The 23,053-nt window shown below is 43.5% G+C and overlaps 1 protein-coding gene across 4 annotated transcripts in view; it reads left to right on the forward strand.

Annotated features, from left to right (window-relative positions):
• The window catches only part of LRP1 (LDL receptor related protein 1), a 328,104-nt gene that overhangs the window by 189,701 nt on the left and 115,350 nt on the right, over positions 1–23,053 (forward strand). For all 4 annotated transcript variants that reach the window (XM_056562521.1, XM_056562523.1, XM_056562520.1 and 1 more), the window contains exons 17-25: positions 35–160; positions 861–977; positions 4,493–4,573; positions 10,394–10,561; positions 11,388–11,570; positions 12,121–12,321; positions 13,380–13,625; positions 17,430–17,627; positions 20,965–21,169. In XM_056562521.1, the coding sequence (XP_056418496.1) occupies positions 35–160; positions 861–977; positions 4,493–4,573; positions 10,394–10,561; positions 11,388–11,570; positions 12,121–12,321; positions 13,380–13,625; positions 17,430–17,627; positions 20,965–21,169 (1,525 nt within the window). The remainder of the gene's footprint in view (positions 1–34; positions 161–860; positions 978–4,492; positions 4,574–10,393; positions 10,562–11,387; positions 11,571–12,120; positions 12,322–13,379; positions 13,626–17,429; positions 17,628–20,964; positions 21,170–23,053) is intronic.

Here is a 23,053-nt window from a genome sequence, read left to right on the forward strand (position 1 = left end):
ACTCGTGTTTTCTCAAACACTGTCTTGTCTTTAGATCAGCACACGTGTCCATCTGATCGATTCAAATGTGAGAATAACAGATGCATCCCCAACCGCTGGCTGTGCGACGGCGACAACGACTGTGGCAATGGAGAAGATGAATCTAACTCTACATGCTCAGGTGACTATACAGTGTAAAAATGACAGCACCTGAACGTTTTATTGATTTTCTAGGACTTGCTGTGTTTCATGTTTATTGGATAGAGTATTTAAAAGCTTTGTTCAATTCTTGTTTTTTGTGCTTCTGTTGTAGGCATACATTGGGAATATTCCTTAATGTATACCTCCATTGGAAGGATCCAATGTACTGTATGCCCCTCTATAGGAATACAGTGGGCACACACATTGCTTATTGACTCTTTTAGGAAAGAATAGCATGCAAGGCACTACTATACTGTAAATAAAAGACACTTCTGGTGCTGATTCATGGGGGCTTATGGATACGTTGTGTGTGCTTTAGCAAAGACTAGATGGGAAAGAAGCCTTTAGCTGGCCATACAAGTGCTAGCCTAACCAACTAATTTCAGAGCACGATCGGTTCTATAAGAGCCTCCCATCTCTTCCTTGATGTCAGAAGGGATAATAAGGGGCATGTTCAGTTCTTAATACGTTTTCCTTACGGGAGATAAGCTGTCAACAGAGAGGTTAGCACCGCCTCCCTGGCTCTCCGTTGAAAACACATCCATGTGTATGGGAGATAGCTGTCAACTGAAGGAGAATTTGGCCCACAGCTAACATGCATGTACAGCTTTAGTTCTACTTCGTGGAATAATTCTTTTTATCCTCATATATATTAATCCTTTTCTCTTTCTGCTTTACAGCTCGCACATGCCCTCCTAACCAGTTCTCCTGTGCAAGTGGTCGTTGTATCCCAACATCTTGGACTTGTGATTTGGATGATGATTGTGGTGACCGTTCCGATGAATCCTCTACATGTGGTAAGTTGTTACTACTCAAAAAAACTTACTTTAAACCAGTAAACCAACAGTGTCAGAAGCTAAAAAAAAATATTGCCTAAGTTAGACAACTGAGAATGTGGATGAGGTAAAACATTTGTCAGTACTCCATGCAGACTAAGGAGTTATGAAGCAAAGTATCAGCCCTGAACTCCATGGATTGTTATCGGGAAAGGACAACCTAAACCAGACAAAATCAGAATTTTAGATTTTTGCCTAGTGTTTAAATTTTCTAGTGAGTCAATTTACAAGCAGATTGGTAACCACCAAAGGTGCCACAAAGACACTCAACAGTTTCCCCATAAAACTTTGTTTCACAATTTAAAAAGCTTCTTTCACACTTTAATTTAAAAACTAGGTGATAAAGAATAAAGCCTCAAACCCATATGTAATTCCTACAAATTCACTTATTTTCCCCAGACTTTTTATAGTAATGATGCTTTCTTTTCAGAGAAGTTCCATTTTATGAGGCTGATGCTGCACTTCTATGTAGCTTTTTATGCTTGTGGGACTTTTTGTCATATTAATTTACTTATTGTATAGGATTTTGTGTTACTCTTTTGTTCCCCTTAAACTGGCCCCATTGAAACGTTACCAGAATCACTGGCTCTCTTAATTTCTAGGTGGATTTCCTAGAAGTCTACTAAAGCAGTTCTTCATTACTCACAATAGAAAATCATTGTTGATGTGCAGTTTGCTGTCTTATCTGAGCCACTAAAAGGAATGAAAACATTGAAAGGTTTATCTGTTTTTCGCAGTGATTGTGAATGTGTTTAGTTTGTAGTCATCATTCTTTTTTATGGATGTGTTCTTCACACGGGATCTACTCCCTTCTTGTAGTATAACACTGTGTGCTGGGTCATCCTTCAAGCCCTGTATGGGAGACAATTCAATAAATTGTGTTTGCTTTTCTCAGAAAGATTTGAATAGACCAATGATGGATTCAGGTCCTTCTTAGGCTAAGTTTCCACAGTTTTTTATGGTGTTTTTTTTTTTTTTTTGAAAACTGACACTATAGTTTTTGAACCAAAGTCAGAAGTGGATCCAGTAGGAAGGAGAAGTATAAGCTCTTTCTCTATATTTCCGATTCCTAGTGAATACACTTCTGGCTTTAGCTCAAAAACTGCAGTGGCGGTTTCCTGAAAAAACCTGTGTGGAAACTTAGCCTTATAGTTTCACCAGCACGACATTGGCCGTAAAGACTTAAAAGGGTATTCCTGGCAAAAACATTTTATCCCCTATCCAAAGGATAGAGGATAAGATGTCTGATCGTGGGGGGCCTACTGCCGAGACCCCCTGCGACCTCCCTGTAGCACCCGCATTCTATGCTGGTGCTGAATCTCAAGTTTCGGAAACCTCCAGCTTTCTGGGACTGGGGATGTGACGTCACGCCACACCCACTCCATTCATGTCTATGGGAGGAGGCTTAACGGCCGTCACGACCCCTCCCATAGACATGAATGGAGGGGGCGTGGCGTGACGTCACGTCCCCAGTCCTAGATACCCGGAGGTTTCCGATACTAGAGACGCAGTCCCCGCATAGAATGCAGGTGTTGCAGGGAGATTGCGGGGGGTCTCAGCAGCAGGCCCCCCGCGTTCAGACATCTTATCCCCTATCCTTTGGATAGGGGATAAAATGTTTTTGCCCGGAAACATAGTAAACATATGTGTTACGAATGTTTAGTGATTTGTTTGTCTATATTATGAAATAATGCTGAAATTTTGCAGTTTTAAGTCTGGCCACAAAGCTGAAACTTCCTGTTTTCTATAGATCACTTTCTAGCAGGGCAAAATGACCTCTGCACAGATCGTAGACCATGCCTAAAAAAACTCTAGGCATCTCTAGTTGTTTGGGAATATCTATGGATGTGGGGCTGTCATACCATTATCTGACTTGGAGTACTATAGATATGTAAGGTTCTGGTACTGTTTAGGCAGAGGAACATAGCAAGGGGAAGGGGATGTCGGGAAGATCACAATGTACATTAGGCTTTTGGTCAGTGCAGTGATGTGAATGCTATGGGCCCTTACTTTTGTTCTGGAGGAGTGCAAGTATATTGGTTGACTAGAGATAATCCCCTTGAGAAGACAGATGTATGGGATAAATTCCGAAATGTTGGCTATCACCTTTTTCATTGCTCTTAGGATGTGAGCAAATTTCCATCTGAATAATAATTTTATATTTAAAGGACCCATTTAACAAGTAGGAGTTGCTGAAAGCTGTGATTCCTTATAGGTTAAAAGAATATTCACTTTATAGTCGATTTCTCAACAACATGTGGGAGCAAAAACATAACTTTTGCACTAAGTACATAGGGGGAGATTTATCACAACCTGTCCAGAGGAAAAGTTGCTGAGTTGCTCATAGCAACCAATCAGATCGCTTCTTTCATTTTTCAGAAATGAAAGAAGCGATCTGATTGGTTGCTATGGGCAACTCAGCAACTTTTCCTCTGGACATGGTGAATTCAAGTAGAAAAAAGAGATGGTCGCACATCTACATATTGTATTTTGATCTATTTGCTTCTCAGCATAAATTCAAAAACTAACAGGTTGTTAGTATATATTTTGATCAAAAGGTACAAGCCCACTCGCCACATCAAGGCCACCTAATTAGAGAGGGTCCCTAGCATACCACCGCCATGACACCAGTGCCCACGGGGGAACAACCCACTGGCAGAGCAGCCCCAATGCCACTCAAACCAGTCCCTGGGTTGCACCTCCCTGCAGAACCAGTGCCATGGCAGCAACGGCCGCCGCACAGCGCCACACCAGTGTGAACAGGGTGTAAAAGCTCACTTACCATGTGCTCCCAGTCAGACTGGAAGGCTGCAGGAAAGAAAAAGGCCCTTGTGTAGCTAAGTTTTGATAAATCTCCCCCATAGTGTTCCATTGCAGGCCTGACATAAGAACGTTTTCTAAACATTGGTTATCAATGAGTGTTAGAGCTGTAGTTGTATATGACTTTCTTATTTCTCCATGACCTACAAAATACTTGTGAGTTTGTCTACTACAGTACAGTAGGGGCTTTGGGCCTTAGCGTTCTCTCTAGATTTCCACTTAACTTGGCACGCCATCCCAGATTTGACTAGATCTTCTTTGATATGTTAATATGTGACATCCACAGTGCAGCTTTATTAGATCTTGTTGCACCCGTGTCTCATGAGTAACCTGCATTCGGTCACAAGTTACTTGTTGCAGTAACTGTATTTAGGTGTAAAACATCTCATGGTTGCCTGAAACACCAGTTTTTCCTTTTTTTATTAGTGTTTTCTAAGAATAACCCTGCCATAGTATTACTTCTTCATAGCTATAGTTTACACTTATCTGTCAGCTTGAAAAATTTGCAAAAAAAAAATGGCCTAGTTGCCATAGGCACGTTGGGTTAAACATGCTTTGGCCTGGCATATTTCCTTCCATGTTATTTCCAGGTGGGTTGCATGATACACGTATGTCTATTAAGATGATTTGGTAACATTTTACTTTTTCTTTGGCAGCCTATCCGACCTGTTTCCCTCTTACACAATTCACCTGTACCAATGGCCGTTGTATCAACATAAACTGGCGCTGCGACAATGGTAACAGTTACTATTTTACTTTCCTGTGCCAGTATTAATTCAGTGGTGTTCTGGTGTGAACTGTTTAATTTATGAAATGTTATGTGCCACCGAAGTTAATAGGTAATAGAGGAGTATTAACCTGATTTCGAATATATTATTTTTTTTTCCACCTTATGCATAAGCTGGTAAACACGAAACAGCACACATGAAATAGCATATACAACCTATGGAAATTATCATTAAGCATATATGACTTTCTCCTGCTCCTTTGCAGATGAATGTTTTGTTCAACATTTTGTTAGCATATATACATTGTACTTAAAGGGAAATTAAGAGTCAGTTCCTCCTCACTAAACCCAAAGCTTATAGTGCTCGTGAACCAGATAACAATGATGATGGTGAACCGGCTATCAGTTTAGCTTTAAAGGGGTTGTCTTCCAAAACTAAATTTGTCTAAACTTGCCATGCATTATGTAAAATAAAACATGTTTCAAATGTACAAATAATTTCTATAATTGTACTATTTGGGAAACAGACTTCCTAACCCCCCATGTGCTTGCTTTGATTTGGTAACCTGTTACACAAGGTGGTCACACATTGTCAGTTCAACTGCAGTTCCATGGTCTGTCCAGGAAGTTCTGGCTTAAATTGTACCTGTCAGTTCCAACAAAAATTTTTTTTTTTTTATATCAGTCAGTACCTAATCCTGACCATGTACATTACATTTTTTTTGTGTCTGGCACCTTTATTTTTTTATTACACTTTTAATTTAGCTCACTAGTCTGAATTCCTCTCAAATGGAGGGGGCGTGGCCTCACTGTGCAGGTCTCCGCCCCCTCCCTCAGTATGCTGTCTGCTCACATCTCCCCTAGTATTAGCAAAACTACAACTCCCAGCTTGTCCTCACTGACAGTAGCGGGACACAAGCTGACAGTGGAAGGATTTTTCCTCCAGGTGTGAGCCCTGCGCTCACAGCTGTCAATCAAGGAAGTGTGTCCATGACATAGGTGATGATGCATGGACACAGCAGGACTAGTATGTGTCCAAGCAGGCAGTTGTTTCACTGGCTTTTTCAGTATGAAATACCGAAAAATTTCTAATGAAAGCAATTGCAAAACCTATTGGTTATACATGCTTTACAACATATCAAATGTTTTTGTATCTGACAGTGCCCATTTAATTAGTCTCCAGTACACCAGCAAGCAAGCGGGGTTATGGGAAAGTGTGTGCTCTGTTGCGTGGCAGCAACAGTTTAACAGTTCAGTGGGGAAACCAGGAAGTAATTAGATCAATCGGGAAGGAGAACTCTACAGATATATAAGTGACTTTCAAACAGCACATTTATTGTCCTGACATATATGTATGTGATACACATCTGATTTTATCAACTTTGCTTCTTTAAACAACCCCTTTTGAAGGGGTATTCCAGGCAAAAACATTTTATCCCCTATCGAAAGCATAGGGCATAAGATGTCTGATCGCGGGGAGCCCGCCGCTGGGACCATCCACGATCTCCCTGCAGCTCCCGCATTCTATGCGGGAGCTCCGTCTCCAGTTTCGGAAACCTCCGGGTTTCCGCGACTGGTGACGTGACGTCACGCCATGCCCCCTCCATTCAGGTCTATAGGAGGGGGCATGGCGGCCATCACGCCCCCTCCCATAGATATGAATGGAGGGGGCGTGGCATGACATCAAGCCCCCAGTCCCGGAAACCCGGAGGTTTATAAAGGGTGAATACTTCTTATCTAGGCCAGAGCTTCTCAACTGGACAACAGACAAACTGTGGTTACACCTGGGGCTCCCCCAAGCGTGACATTAATGCACTTACAGTAAGGTGCAATGCCAGCCCCGAGCCCCCAGTACCAGTCATTATGCTTCTAGTGACCAAAGCACTGATCTATGTTGATATGTTGGTAAATTCTGTTATAATATAAAAAGGTTGTTATATATTAGATGCAGCATATACTTTACCCATGACTGAGAAGAACTGGTAAATAAATTGCATTGTTTTGTACGAAGCCACTCGTCCCATGCATTAATCTGATCAGACGACTAAAAAGGACACTTGACCAATGCCTTATGTTCATTTTTGCGTAATTTGTGTTTGTCTTTTGTGTTTTTATTTGTCTGTAATTTCTTCTATTCTGTGTCTTTAACGTCTTGAATGTCTTGTCTTTGGTTGGTTTCTCTTTGTTTCAGAAAAAGATTGTGGGGATGGCTCTGACGAAAAGAACTGTACAAAGTCTGCCGGTTAGTGCATAGGTCAACATGCACCATCCAGCCAGCTTAGGGATATAGTAGTGTCTTTTAGACTCTCAGTGGAACTACACAGCTGAGTCAGAATCCTGACTTCTTGCTGAAGAACATCATCAGATGAGCAGATTTTTGGTTCTTTTTGTATATTGTAATAGCATTATATGAAAGCTATGCAGCTTGATGCAGCCAGGTCTTACCCAGCTCTATCCCATTTTTCAAGGGTTTTCTAAAATTGACAACAATTACATATACTCATCGCTCTTGTTGTTCCTGATTCAGCACCACTACTGCTCCTAAGTCTACTGAGGAAATGTCCTGGTGAAGTTGTGTTGCCATACACTTTTCCAGTCACTGTTATCCGCGGTAGCTGCCCCATGTATCGTTATCCGCAGCAGCTGTTTCATGTATCGTTCAACCACCAGATCACTTGCCCAAGAGACTCCGGAGCAGTGGTAGCACTGGTTTGAGAGTAACCGGAGCATTAAACATATATAATTCTTTATAGAAACCAAAGAAAACGTAGGCGCACTCACCGTAGAGCTGAGACTGTCGTGTCGGGTAGCCGGGTCACAGCATAGATGCTGGTATCGTGTGGCGCTCGGAGGCTATGCCGGCAGTTTCGCACGTAAGTGCGTGCTTCTTCCGGCCTCTGTGAGGCCGGAAGAAGCACGCACTTGCGTGCGAAACTGCTGGCGTAGCCTCCGAGCGCCACACGATACCAGCGCCTATGCCGTGACCAGGCTACCCGACACCGGACATCCAGACGCGACAGTCTCAGCTCTACGGTGAGTGCACCTACGTTTTCTTTGGTTGTTATATTTGATACTTCATATCTGTGTACGTGCACCCCGCAGGAGACTCTTATCGGAGGTTGCCGAGGACCTTGCTGTACACGTCATTAAGTGATATAGTTCTCCATGTGTGCTCTCCCTACATTTTTATCTTGGAATTCGATATATTATTCTTTACCATATCACTTCCTGTCTCTGGCAATTTTGTGTCAATTTAATAAAGTCCCTTTAATGTGATGTCCATTTCCCATCCTTTATTTATCCTTATTAAATAAATGTCAGCCTTGTGCATTTAGGGCCCATATCTGCTCAAGTCTTCCGCCTGCTGTCATCTTGTTGAAACAAAGCATAGCAGCTCTCCATAGATTTTTAATAGACTTTTATTAGTCGATCTGTTGATCCTGAGTCCTTAAAGGAGTAGTCCAGTGGTGACTCAGTGGTGAGCAACTTATCCCCTATCCTAAGGATAGGGGATAAGTTGCAGATCGCGGGGGTCCGACCGCTGGGGCCCCCTGCGATCTCCTGTATGGAGCCCCGACAGCCCGCGGGAAGGGGGCGTGTCGACCTCCGCACGAGGCGGCGGCTGACACGCCCCCTCAATACAACTCTATGGCAGAGCCGAAGCGCTGCCTTCGGCAATCTCCGGCTCTGCCATTGAGATGTATTGAGGGGGCGTGTCGGCCGCCGCTTCGTGCGGGGGGCGACACCCGCTATCTGGCCGGAGAGCCGGGGCCCTGTACAGAGAGATCGCAGGGGGCCCCAGCGGTCGGACCCCCCGCGATCTCAAACTTATCCCCTATCCTTAGGATAGGGGATAAGTTTTTCACCACTGGACTACCCCTTTAATATCAATCTGTTTGTTCAGGATAAAAAAAAAGTTGATCTACTTTCTCCCCCCCCCCCTGAAATGGCTCCACTATTGTCCTCTGGCTGTATCTAGTATTGCAACTCCCTCTCATTTACATAAATAGAGCTAAGCTGCAGTGCCTGACACAGCACAAAAGTAGCGCAGACTTTACTGTTTTTTTTTCTTCTTTTTTAATCCTGAGCAACCTGGAGTCCTAAATCTTAATTCGTGAAGGCCATCTGTTGTAATGTAATCTGCAGTTTAATGTAGTGGATGAAATGTGTTTACGGGCCCTTTATTAGTAGATTTGTCTCATATTCACCAGTACTAAGGCCTTTCGCTTGTCATGAGCCTCGAGAACTAATTGCTTTAGCAATGAAATGAAACTGCCATGGATGATACAAACCATGTGGACCAAAAACTCCATATTTATGCCGATTAAAAGAATACTTAGAGCCATTGCCGCCGGGCCGCCTCAAATGTCGCCCGTCTTAGACGTGAAATGTTATTCTCCCATTCAGATATGGTGCATGTCATGATCTATGCAGTTTCTGTGTTCTTTTTTCTAAATGTAGATATTAGAGCTTTTGCCTTTTTTGTTAGAGAAGGGGGTGGGTTCGGCTTTGCATATTGAAATAGCTTTATTTGACCTGATTCCGGACTCCTTTGTGTTTGTGATCAGGTCAATGACTATGCTTCACAGTCAGTCCTCTATGCTTTAAGTTACCTTAAAACTTTTACTGCATATATTGCTTTATAATTCTGTCTCCTTTCTGTGGGTTTGCCATTTTTTTGCATCACTTACCCAGCATATTGCAGCCATATACAGTGGTCCCTCAAGTTGCAATATTAATTGGTTCTGGGACGACCATTGTATGTTGAGACCATAACTCTATGGAAACCTGGTAATTGGTTCTAAAGATCCAAAATGTCATCCAAAAATAGGAAAACATTAGAATTAAAGAAAAACAAATAGATAACTAATATAGATAAAGCAAATCCTTACATATAAAAGTAAGAAATATCTGCTGGGAGCTGTAAATCACTGTCTATTTCAGTGTTTTCCAAGCAGGGAGCCTCCAGCTTTTGCAAAACTACAATTCCCAGCATGCCCGGACAGCCAAAGGCTGTCCGGGCATGCTGGGAGTTGTAGTTTTGCAACAGCTGGGGGCACCCTGCTTGGGAAACACTGGTCTATGTAGAGGACAGGAGCTTCTTCAGGGTCCTGTACAGTACATGCAATGTCCTAAAAAAAAGTAACATGGAGCCGCCCTCACCTTGTGTCCAAAGGAGCAGGTAACCCTGATACAGGTAAAGAGTAGTACAGAACATGTAATACCTCCCTGTACTGTAGGGGCAGCGCTACCAGACACCAATCAGTGCATACACTTCAGTAATACAAGGGGTTTTACCAGTAAATTGCCCATTCTGATTGGTCATTTCTTCCGGCAATTGACAAGTTTCACAGATCTGGACTGTCCGTACATTGTATGTTGAGTCTGGTTTCAAGTTACAATGGTCCAGAAAAGACCATTGTATGTTGAAACTATTGTATGTTGAGGCCATTGTAAGTTGAGGGATCACTGTATAATGATGTGAATACATTGGCCGATAACCTGTCAGAGCGACACAGAAGGTGGACAGAACCAAGAGGGTTTTATAGAAGAAAACGCCTGGTTGGTTGTTGCAGGATTGTCTTACAGGTGCACAACCTGGGCAGTGCCTTCAGCTCCATGTTTTTCTTAATGTTCTTTGTGCTTACTCTTTTCTCCCTCCGCAGATCTAACTTGCTTTGTTTCTTCCTGTTCTATTATTCTTGCAATTGCTCTACCAAAAATTACCCTAATAATGTATAGTATTGACTGCAGCCTTTTTCCGAGGACCTGGGCAGAATTGTAGATCATTTCTTTGGTGTCCATTCATAATTTTGCTCTTTGTATTCAGACAATGACTGTGGAGATAACAGTGATGAGGACGGCTGCAGTCACTCCTGTTCTAGCACCCAGTTCAAATGTAATAGTGGCCGCTGCATTCCAGAGCACTGGACATGTGACGGGGACAATGACTGTGGGGACTACAGCGATGAGACCCATGCCAACTGCACGAATCAAGGTAAGAGGCTCAAAAAAAATGGTACCATTTTTACATAATCTTTACATGAGAGGATGGGTACCATGTGTCGTCTTTCTCTAACAGCAATCTATCTGTGCTTCCATAGCACAGACAAATGCTTTTATTTTCTGGTGCCATGTTTCAGAGGCGTTCTGAAGCACAAAGGGCTTGAATGCCTCCTCATTCCCCCTCCCATCTCTGTCCCTGCTTGTGGACAGTCAGTGCTCAGCCTTCAAATCTTGTTCCTGTGCTGTGAGATTTGGAAACAGGGCTTGGCTTCCAGCTGACTGTCAATCAAGCAGGGGCAGGGATGGGAGGCAGAGTGAGGAGGTGTTGCAGCCCTCAGCACTACAGGGCTTGGAAACACCTCTTTGCACCAGAGAATAAAAATATCTTTATACATTATGGAAGCACAGACAGGTACATGAAAGGTATCTGTCTATTAGATAGCTGTTAGGGAAAGAAGTGTTGGCAGTTTGGAGCATAAATTGCAGCTGACAGATTCCCTTTAAGAAGTGAACCTCAAGTCAGCCATAAATATGTAATATCAATTCAAACATCCTGTATGCACATGTTTTAGTAACATGAGTGTACATCTTTAAGATATGCATTTATGTCATACACAGTCAGGACGAGCCCAGGTCTCCTGCTTTATTGTATAATGGGTTTTGTTGCCTTTTAACTAATGTAGATTTATCTATTTAACTGTTTATGTGCGCACATGTAATTGTTACTATATGCATTTAGCACATTTTCTGAATGAAGAAAAGTTAAACTTGTATTTTATTTTTTCACAATTTTGAATCCCCTTTCATCACATAAATAGCCACTCGACCCCCTGGTGGTTGCCATACAGATGAGTTCCAGTGCCGTTTGGATGGCCTTTGCATTCCTAGCCGCTGGCGCTGTGATGGAGACACGGATTGTATGGATACAAGTGATGAGAAGAACTGCGATGGCGTGACACATGCATGTGACCCCAATGTCAAGTTTGGCTGCAGGGATTCTGGTGAGTATAAGTAATGGGGGAAAAAAAATACTGGTTCAAATCTTTTAGAGTCCGGTCCCTTGTTTTAAAGGGGTTTTCTGATTATAGTAAACTACATTTTTATTTCCAGCTAATAAAATATATATGGTCATAAAACAGATGAAAAGTCTCAAGTAGACTACATTTGATGAATCTATGGACCTGCTGCAGTATACATTAAAATTTCTTTTGTACATTATACATTGGAATGTTTTTTGTTAAAGGAAACTTGCCCTGCATAATTAATGTACGGGGCTTAGTACTGGAAGCCAAGCATGGAGGGGGGAGGAGGCATGCATGCTGCAGCTTAGCACCACCTCTATGACACTTAGTATAGTAAAACATGATTTTACAACTTTGCAACCAGCCATCAGCTAAGAAACGGGTAACATTTGTTTCATTTCCTATCTGCCCATGTTTACAGCTCTGAGCATATGATATTCAGACGTAAACTGACAGGTTGAACACTCAAACCATTATGTGATTGGGACCTAATATGTTACTAACACTAACATTTCCTCTGTTACTACAGCAAGGTGCATCAGTAAAGCCTGGGTGTGTGATGGAGATACTGACTGTGAGGATCATTCCGATGAAGAGAACTGTGATATGCTCGTGTGTAAGCCGCCATCTCACACATGTGCACATAATACTTCCATCTGTCTACCGCCTAAGAAGCTGTGTGATGGCATCAATGACTGTGGCGATGACTCTGATGAGGGAGAACTTTGTGGTGAGTTAGATTTCCTGGTGTCCTTTTTCCCTTGTTTATGTTTTCTCATTTAAAGCTCTTTAAGGACATGAGGATATCAAGCATGTAGATATGCTTGTACAAGCTGGGCAACCCATTTGCCTGTAGGATATTGTATACAGTTCTCATTTATAGACTCATGCATAATACTCTGGATGTCATACGGCTGCATGAGCAAGTTTACCATCCAGTGTGGCTTCGCGCTTCAGCAAGCCCTGCATCGGATCAAGGAGGACATTGTAACTGGATGGGAAGTAATCACTTTAGGGTGGTATCACACCCAACTATTTTTGGAGGAACACCACAGCAGTTTTTGATCTAACAAGGAGAAGTTTAAGTCCTTTCTTTTTATTTTTCATTCCTTCTGCATCCAGTTAAATAAAAGAAAACTGCCTCAAAAACTGCAGGAATTCTCCAAAAACTCTCTGTGAACCCTCCTCCAAGGAGTTAAAGGGGTATTCCGGGCAAAAACATCTTATCCCCTATCCAAAGGATAGGGGATAAGATGTCTGATTGCGGGGAGGGGGGCCCGCTGCTGGGACTCCCCGTGATCTCCCTGCAGCACCCGCATTTTATGCAGGAGCTGCGTCTCCAGTTTTGGAAACTTCCGGGACTCGGGATGTGACGTCACGCAACGCCCTCTCCATTCATGTCTATGGGAGGGGGAGTGATGGCCGTCACGCCCCCTCCCATAGACATGAATGGAGGGGGCATGGCGTGACGTCCCGTTTCCTAAACTGAAGATTCAGCCCCGGCATAGAATGCAGGTGCTGCAGGCCCCCCCCCCCCCCCCTCCCACGCAATCAGACATCTTCTTCCCTATCCAAAGATGCTCAGAGACTCTTACTAGTGGTTGGCATGTACTATAACCTAACACCTTCTAGTTTCTTTTGTACATAATGCCTATAAACTGGTCTTCAGTATTTGTTCTAGTACATCAGTAACATTCCTGAGACTGGACTGAAGACATGTTTGCCGAATGAAATTATTTTGCATTCTCCATTTTAGCATCTGATGTTCCCCACATCTCTCTTGAACAGATCAATGCTCATTGAACAATGGTGGATGTAGTCACAATTGTACTGTGGCCCCTGGAGAAGGTATTGTGTGTTCCTGTCCATTGGGAATGGAAACCGGTCCTGATAACAAGACATGTCAGATCCAGAATAACTGTCCCAAGCATCTTGCCTGCAGCCAGAGGTGTGAGCAGGAGAAGTTTACCGTCAAGTGCTCATGTTACGATGGCTGGATCCTGGAACCTGACCAAGACACCTGCAAAAGCTTAGGTAAGTATACATGGGAATGGTTACTTATGTAAATGTTATGCCAGTCAGAAATAGTGGCTTTTTAATAAGTGTTTGGCACATTTTGGCAAAAAGTGTGAAAAGGTAAATTTATGTAAATATACCTTTTAGGCTGCGTTCACGCGCTGGTAACTAGCAGAGGGGGGGGGGGGGGGAGAGGGGGGATCTGCTGTGAGTTAACTACCATTAATTTGAACTGGTCCGTGGCCAGGCTACAATAGTGTCAGATTTGCAGACTGCCAGCAGACCCGTTCAAATAAATGGTAGCCTAACTCGCAGCAGGAAATCCGCTGCTAGTTAGCGCACCCTGAGGTGGGGTTTACACACAAGTATGATGGACAGTATTTGGAACTCGTTTTGGTCAGTAAATTTACTGGAACCGAAGTGATATACAGTAAAACTATTATGGAAAGATAGGAACCTTTTTAAGTGTTTCAGACCCACTGGTTTTAGCTAATCCTGGATTTACCAAAAAGGCGGTAAAGTAGGTATAAAAAGAAGCTGAATTTTTTAATCTAATAATGTGTCATATTAAAATCTATGGTCAAGGCATTTGCACACATAGAAAAAAAAAAAAAACTTGGAATGACATCCATTTTTTATCCAATGTGTTCACTGACAGCCCTTTTTCCAAAGACACTAATAAAATTATTGTTAGATTTAGAAAAACTGCTGCTTTTTATACATATATATATTTATGCATACAAATACCAAACAAGCATGATGCTTGAGAAAGGCGGCGAGATGCCGCTGAAACGTCACATCCACTGCTGACCATGGGTCAATAAACACCGTTTTTGCTATAAACTACTTGGAGTGCCGTTGGAGCAATTTTGTTTGGTATTTGGATGTCTGTGCCTGATCTGCGGCTGGGACCAGGTTACTATCCACGAGCACCCACCATCTTTGCCTATTGTGTGTTGCTTCCACCATTGGTTTCTATATTTATACATATATACAAGATACATACAGGATTCTTCAAATTTCTTATAGAATTCCAACTGTTGCTTGAAAAAAAAAGGAAGATATCAGTGCATCACCATAGCATTGGCGTACTCAGCACTTAAAGGGGTACTCCGCCCCTAAACATCTTCTTCCCTATCCAAAGGACAGGGAATAAGATGTCTGATCGCGGGCGCCCTGCGCTGAGGACCCCTCGCGATCTTTGCTGCGGCACCCCAGACATCCGGTGCACGGACCGAACTTCGCTCCATGCCAGATGACTGACGATGCGGGATGGAGGCTTGTGACGTCACGGCCGCGCCCGGCTTGTGAAGGTCACAGCCACGCCCCCTCAATGCAAGTCTATGGGAGGGGGCGTGACATCTGTCACGCCCCCTCCCTTAGACTTGCATTGAGGGGACGCGGCCGTGAAGTCATGAGCCTCCTGCACTGCACCCGAGGCTCTAAACGAAAGCAGGAAAATTGCTCTACGGGTGGAATACCCTTTTAAATAAACTGTAAGCTTCCTTTTTGTAAGTATTTCATTTTTTTATACAATTAAATCTTAAAATAAAAACGACACTTTACAAGTAAAAAACGAAATAAATAAATATGCCCTAAAATAATGATGAGAGCTGTGGGGGAGAGTAAAGTAAAAAAGAAAAAAGAACAAACAGTATCTGTCTCTGTTACATGGCGATGACCCCATCTGAACAGTAAAGTCATTCTGGTTTTGTGGTGTTTTACCAAAGGGTGAACATTCTGGACTAGTCTTCATTTTCTTCCCATCAAAATATAGCCGCATTTCCTGTTGTGTCTGTATTTAACCGTCCTAAGCTTAAAATCGAGGGCATCGTTCCCCTGGAAAATGCCTTTTCTATACATGTGGCATCTTTGTTTATCCCATGACCTGGGAGCACCAGCCCTATCCAAATGAGTTCAGTTTGCTTCAGACGTGCGCCAAAGGAAACAGTGACACAGCCATTCGTCCAGCTCTTGTCGTCCTCAGAGAGGCGCAGTCAGCATATTAAAAGACCCTTATAATAGCCCCATTGTGCTGGGGACCGGGTGCCATGACCAAGGTTTTCTGTTTGCTCAGAAGATGCGCAGAGCGTTTTCCTTTTGCATTCACCCTGTCACTGCCTGTGTAACCCCGTCGGCGCTACCTCATTGTATAACCGGCGTGTTTGTTCATTGTGTTCCATATCCAAATATTGTGTGACGGGCCTTATATACAGTTTAATATGCTGCTTCTTCCGGGGCTAAGGAATTAGGACCACATTGGAATTGTTTGCAGTCTCGCGGGGTGCCTCATTGTATGGAGACTATTGCTCTTGGACGATGGTCCAAGGAGCTGGGAATGTGCAGTTATGTTTTCAGCTGCTTTAAAAACACTGTGGGAAGCTGTGCCGGCCAATATATATCTTTCATGACCTTACTCCACCTCTGATCTCTCATAGTATAAATATTTTCTATGGACCTGAGCTGGCCTTCACCTACGTACGAGTGATGGCTGCCATGTTTACTTTCTTCTTAATGCTTCATCATTAACCATCAATAGTCCTGAAGAAAGAAGCCATAATAAACCAAAGAATATTTCATGTATCGCAGTTACACATAGAGGCCCTTTATGTTGGGGTCTAACTAGGGATGGGCGGTAGACCGGTTCATACCGAATACCGAAATTTTTGTGCTGCATGATATGAATTTTAACCCATACCGCAATATCGGTTTGGCCCCTCCCCCTCGGTAATGAATTATCAGCCCAGCGCTGCGTTGTCCCCACATCGGGGAACTAATCATATGTGGCACATGAGCGCTGTTCTGCGCCCCCCCCCCCCCAATTATTAGCCCAGCACTGCGCTGTCCCCATCGGGGTACTAATCACATGTCACCCGCAAGCGCTGCCCTCCTGGTCCCCCTGTTTGTTGCAGCCGCCGGCGCTGGCACTCTTTACCAGTGGTCTTCAACCACCAGATGTTGCAAAACTACAACTCCCAGCATGCCCGGATAGCCAACGGCTGTCCGGGCATGCTGGGAGTTGTAGTTTTGCAACATCTGGAGGTCCGCAGGTTGAAGAACACTGCTCTATACTGTACCCCTATGCCTGGGCTGCAAAAGGTAAACAAAATAAACTTTAACTCCCCTTTCCTGTCAGTCTGGACCAGCTTCCTAGGGAATGCAACGTCGGACAGCCGTCAGCCTATCACCAGCCGCAGCGATGTTCCGCCTCGGCCGGTGATAGGTTGAGCCCACTGTCATGTAAGAAGCCGGCTTCTTACATGAATGGGCTCAGCCTATCACCGGCCGAGGCGTAACATCGCTGCGGCCGGTGATAGGCTGACGGCTCTCCAACGTTCACATCGCCAGGAAGAGCGTAAGGCCGACATAGAAACATGCGTTAAAATTTATTTTTGTTTACCTTTTGCAGCCCGGGCATAGGGATACAATATAGAGTGTAAGCGCCGGCGGCCGCAACAAACAGGAGGACGAGGAGGGCAGCGCTTGCGGGTGACGTGAGTAGTACCCCCATGGGGAAAGCGCAGCGCTGGGCTGATAATTAATTATTATTTTTTGGGTGGGGGGAATAATGTTATATACCGTGGAACCGCCATAAGTTACAAAAATACCGCGATACACCTATTTGGCCATACCGCCCAGTCCTAGGTCTAACGCCCCTTTGTTATCTTTTTCATCTACTTTAGTGGAGTCATACAGGATAATTTATGAGACCTGGCAAATAAGTGGACGCACGTGATAAGAAACAGATGTGTTTACTGACCTCTTATTTCTGCTCATGGAATTCAGAAATGATCTATAAACCTTTGTTTCCACTTTCTTCAGATCCCTTTAAACCATTCATCATATTTTCAAACCGCCATGAAATCCGTCGGATAGATCTGAATAAGGGGGATTACAGCGTCCTTGTGCCAGGATTGAGAAACACCATTGCCCTTGATTTCCACCTGAACCAGAGCACCCTCTACTGGACGGATGTGGTGGAGGACAAGATATATCGCGGGAAGTTATCAGAAAGTGGGGGTAAGTGCATTTTGTTCTGTGAATTGTTTTTGTTGTTACATTCTTACTTTTGGAAATCAGGAGTGGACACCAAATTGACCATAAAGTCGTCCTGACTTCATAGTTCCTGACTTTACACCACAACATTTTCTTCATTGGAGACAGAAATTTTAAAGGAGTATTTCAGCCTTATTCATCTTATCTCCTATCCAAAGGATAGGGGAAAAGATGACTGATCGCAGGGGTCCCGCCGCTGGGACCCCCACGATCTCTGTGCAGCCCCTGGCATTCTGTGTCATCACGTCTCGTTCTTGGAGGCAGCGCCCGGCACAGAATGCCGGGGGCTGCACTGAGACCACAAGGGTCCCAGCGGCAGGATAAGATGTATAAGGCCGGTATACCCCTGTAAGTATGTATGTACCCCAAGAAGAACCTGGTCAAAGTTCCAAACTCATTGCATATTAATAAAAGGAATTGCATTTATACATTAGAATCCGTGTCTATTGGGAGAAACGCCACCAATTTTCACATCGCTATTTAGGAAGAAAATTATCTTGGCCCAAAATAAAGACAATTGGGAACTACCTTTGCCCTCCGCAGGATACTTTGTTGATCTGTGGAAAGAATTTATCAGGATCCCCTTTTTTTGTTCTTTTGTGTTAAAGGGGTTATCCACCAAAAGATGATTTTAGTACGTACCTGGTAGACAGTAATGGGCATGCTTAGGAAGGATCTGCGCTTGTCTTGGGGCTAAATGGCTATGTCATGAGATTACCATAACACTGGAGGCTAGCTTTTTGTGAACTTGTATTTACTGTTTGACTTTTCTTCTTTGCCTACAAATCCCAGAATTCCATTTTACTACCTCCCACCCATCAGCCACCCCACCCATTGAAACATAAATGAGCTGCATCCATTCAAAAGACCTGTGGTTTTCAATCAGGGTGCCTTCAGCTGCCGCATTAGTTGCAGATTGATCTCTCTCCCACCAAGCGATCCCTCCACCCATTGAAGCAGACAGGCTCCCTGTCATCAGCTGACTAGTGAGTCAGGTCTCGGGCAACATTGCAACCTGGGAAAAATCTGAGACAACAGTCATTTTCTATGCTGGTAAAAAGAAATATTAGGGTGAAAATCACAGAAGAATTATGAGAAAACTGTCACACACAGGTACAGACACTATATTATGGACTACACTAACTGTAGCATAGTCAAATGAAAAAAATTCCTGGAATACCCCTTTAACAAAACAAAAAAGTCAGTGGCAAAAGGCGTTTAACTGAATAGGCATTCTATTTTAAGGGTACCTTTTCCCTAATCATGAATAAAAAAAAAAAATGTAAGTACCTTTTAGCAGAATACCAAAACGTGGTAAACTGACATTTTCTCGTCTTTGCATCAACCATTTGTTTATACACCCTAATAGTTGGGTAGGCACAGAAATATAGTAAGGTAAATAATAGATATAGAGATTTCCCATACAGCAGTCTTTACATGTGTGGCAGCAGTGAAGCATGTGTGTGTGTTTGCAGAGTTCAGCACCCGCCTAGAGAGTTGTCTGGTCGGGGCTGCACATCTTAATGATACCCTTCGTAGCCGGAAAACATTCATCATGATACGGAGTTAATTGGTATTCGGAGCGACTGTTAATGCTAATTATAGTCTGATGGCAATTACTAGGAGGAGGGGCCGACAAGGCGAGATGCTGGCTCCCCGAGAACTGGATGTAACCGTCTCTGTTGCATAGACCAGTGTTTCCCAACCAGGGTGCCTCCAGCTGTTGCAAAACTACAACTCTTAGCATGCCCGGACAGCCAAAGGCTGTCCGGGCATGCTGGGAGTTGTAGTTTTGCAACCGCAGGAGGCACCCTGGTTGGAAAACACTGGCATAGACCTTCATTATTGTGGGATTTCCTTACTATTACTTTATATACCGGGAGGGGTTCAAGGCACCTCTAACACACATAGCACAGTCTATCAGAACTTGGAATTTGTCTCCATTTGTCTCCTGCACTAGGTTTGTAAATGTCTTCTATTAAAGGGGTATTCCAGGCAAAAACTTTTTTATATATCAACTGGCTCCGGAAAGTTAAACAGATTTGTAAATTACTTCTATTAAAAAAATCTTAATCCTTCCAATAGTTATTAGCTTCTGAAGTTTTCTGTCTAATTGCTCAATGATGATGTCACGTCCCGGGAGCTGTGCATGATGGGAGAATATCCCCATAGGAACTGCACAGCTCCTGGGACGTGAGTCATCAGAAAGCAGTTATACAGAAAACAGCAACTCAACTTCAGAAGCTAATAACTATATGAAGGATTAAGATTTTTTAATAGAAGTAATTTACAAATCTGTTTAACTTTCCGGAGCCAGTTGATATATATATATAAAAAAAGTTTTGGCCTGTAATACCCCTTTAAAAAAAAAATCTTAATCCTTTCAGTACTCATGAGCTGCTGAAGTTGAGTTGTTCTTTTCTGTCTTAGTGCTCTTTGTTGACACCTGTCTCGGGAACTGTCCAGAGCAGAAGCAAATCCCCATAGCAAACCTCTTCTACTCTGTGCAGTTCCCGAGACAAGCAGAGATGTCAGCAGAGAGCACTGTTGCCAGACAGAAAAGAACAACTCAACATCAGCAGCTGATAGTTATTGAAAGGATTAAGATTTTTTTAATAGAAATAATTTACAAATATATGTAAAAAAAAGTTTTTCCCTGGAATACCCCTTTAACCGCCGGACACAAGGCAAAGCTGCAGATGGATTTGTGCTCAGATCCTCTGTGCATCTGCATATGAATGCTCCGCAGCATGACACAAAGCAGACCCCTTCTGAGCTATTGTGTGTCCGGACACTCAGTTACTGTAGATGATAACTGTGTAGATTTCAGGATTATAGGGCTTTTGTTCACTTTTTCCTTATGACTCTTTACACAGGTTTAGCGGTAATTGGTTTTTTTTTTTTTTAAGTAAATTGCTTAAACAATTCTGGATAGGTGATAAATGTCTGCTGGGACCACCAATAATCAAACCATTAAACCCGGGGGCTGCAGGCAGATTGGGCAGCATTTATTTATTTATTTATTTTTTATTTACATTTTTGAGGAGCCATAACAAATTTATAGTATTTCTTATGATTTATTAGACCTTTTTCAGGCCCATGACAGCCTGTTGTCACCCTCTCAATCACATTGTGGGGGGGGGGGGGGGCAGTGAAACCACCTCCTGACCTCTTTTTTTTTAAGAACAATGGGATCACATTGCATAGACTCCCAATGATTTGATCTCTTCAGTTATATATCAAACAGTTTTATGATGACCTTTTTCTGTACTTTTTGACTTTTTATATTTTCTTTCTTCAGCCCTTACCAGCTTTGAGGTTATCATCCAGTATGGCCTGGCAACACCTGAAGGCTTGGCTGTAGATTGGATCGCTGGAAATATCTACTGGGTAGAGAGCAACTTGGATCAAATTGAAGTGGCCAAATTAGATGGTACAATGAGGACAACCCTTCTGGCGGGAGACATTGAACATCCTCGCGCTATTGCCTTAGATCCTCGCAATGGGTTTGTAATCTTTTTATTTTTTTTTCCAGCAATATATAAAACAATTATTAATCAGGGCAAGCAAAGAAAAAATCACCTGCACTCACCGCATAGTACTGGACTGTGAGCTCCTAATTGGACGGTATCGGTGGATCCTGAAGGAAAGTGGAAAAAGAGAAAAAGGAGGTGCGCTCCTAGTGGAGTATTACTAAGGTGGAGCAAGATATGCACAATGCTTTTAATCGCCCGTAGACTCGCTGAGATTTGTAGTCCAGTTGAGTGGGGGGCAGCCTCTACGTCCTTCACCGTGACCTCCCGGTACTGGTGCAATGTAATTGGTAATCAGGAAGAAAATTGGGATGTGTGTGATGGCGCCTAATCCCAAGGAAACCAATATGCCAAAAATATTTCTTAAAAAGAATTTGGCTTTTATTGGCAAAGTATAGAAGGGTGCAACACGTAAGTTTCGAACCCGTGCCGGGTTCTTCGTCAGGCAGAGAGTGACGAAGAGCCCGGCATGGGTTTGAAACCTATGAATTATTTTTGGCATATTGGTTTGTTGGGATTAGGCGCCATCACACACGTCCCAATTTTCTTCCCGATTACCAAGTATCAGTGGATCGAAACCACTGGCAGTAGTCTCTGAGCGCCCACAGAGGTTCTGGAAGCTGATCCACCAGTACCGTCCAATTAGGAGCGCACAGTCCAGTACTATGCAGTGAGTGTAGGTGTTTTTTCTTCCTTTGCCCTGACACTTGTTGATACATTTATTATCTACATTTCCTAGCACCAACGCTGGACATCTACTTATGTGTGTCCCCACCTACTCCAGCGCTGATCCCTGAATGTATCCAACTCTGTGTAGGGGAATTTGGTGGTGCCTCCCGTTGATCTTAGTGGCATAAACAATTATTAATAATAGCTGTTATACCAGTGTTTTCCAACCAAGGTGCCTCCAGCTGTTGCAAAACAACAAATCCCAGCATGCCCGGACAGCCTTCGGCTGTCCGGGCATGCTGGGAGTTGTAGTTTTGCAACAGCTGGAGGCACACTGGTTGGGAAACAATGTGTTATGCTGTAAGTGTATACTGGCTGTAAGGGTAAGGTGCTGCAACCGTTCATGACTAAACTCCAGATCTAGTTTTCCAGTACGATGTAAGACAGTCCAGGTGAAAACAAGTTATAATCCATTCTTTAGGTTGGTGCTAACTGCTGGCTCCATGCAGATCCAGTTGCTAGAATTGGGGTCCTTTGTCCCCTATTAGAATGGCGTGGTGGTGGAGCTTGTGCAACGCCGCTCCATTCAAAGTCATTGGGACTGCAGGATACGGTATCTCCAGCACTCACCTAGAGTTTGAATGGAGCAGCCGCGCCGCCACTTTATGCAAATGGCGGATGTGGGTCATGCGGATTCGCACAGAACTAAACAACAACTTTAGCTGCAATCCTACTGCTCTTCTACATAGATTTCGAGGTAGGTAGTTAGGATATTTTTCTCTCGATTAATATTGTCAGAAGGAACACTTATGCTGGATTTACATATTGCGATGAGGTTTCTGATTGGACACGTTTGCCATGCTTTTTTTTAAAGGGATACTCTGCTGCTCAGCATTTGGAACAAACTGTTCCAAACCCTGAAGCCGGTGCCGGGAGTTTGTGACGTCATAGCCCCGCCTCTTCATGGCATCACGCCCCGCCCTCTCAATGCAAGTCTATGGGAGGGAGCGTGACAGCTCGTGACGGGGCTATGGCGTCACGAGCTCCCGGCTCCAGCATTCGGATGTACCCCTTTAACCTCAAAAATTAGTAACAGAATGAAAAGGAAGGAGGATTTTGTATCTTCCATCTTGGATTTGTTCCAGTTACGCCTGCAGGTCCTTTTTCCTCAGCAATGTTTAATTTACA

The sequence above is a fragment of the Hyla sarda genome, chromosome 2 (assembly GCF_029499605.1).
Source record: "Hyla sarda isolate aHylSar1 chromosome 2, aHylSar1.hap1, whole genome shotgun sequence".
Lineage (NCBI taxonomy): Eukaryota > Metazoa > Chordata > Amphibia > Anura > Hylidae > Hyla > Hyla sarda.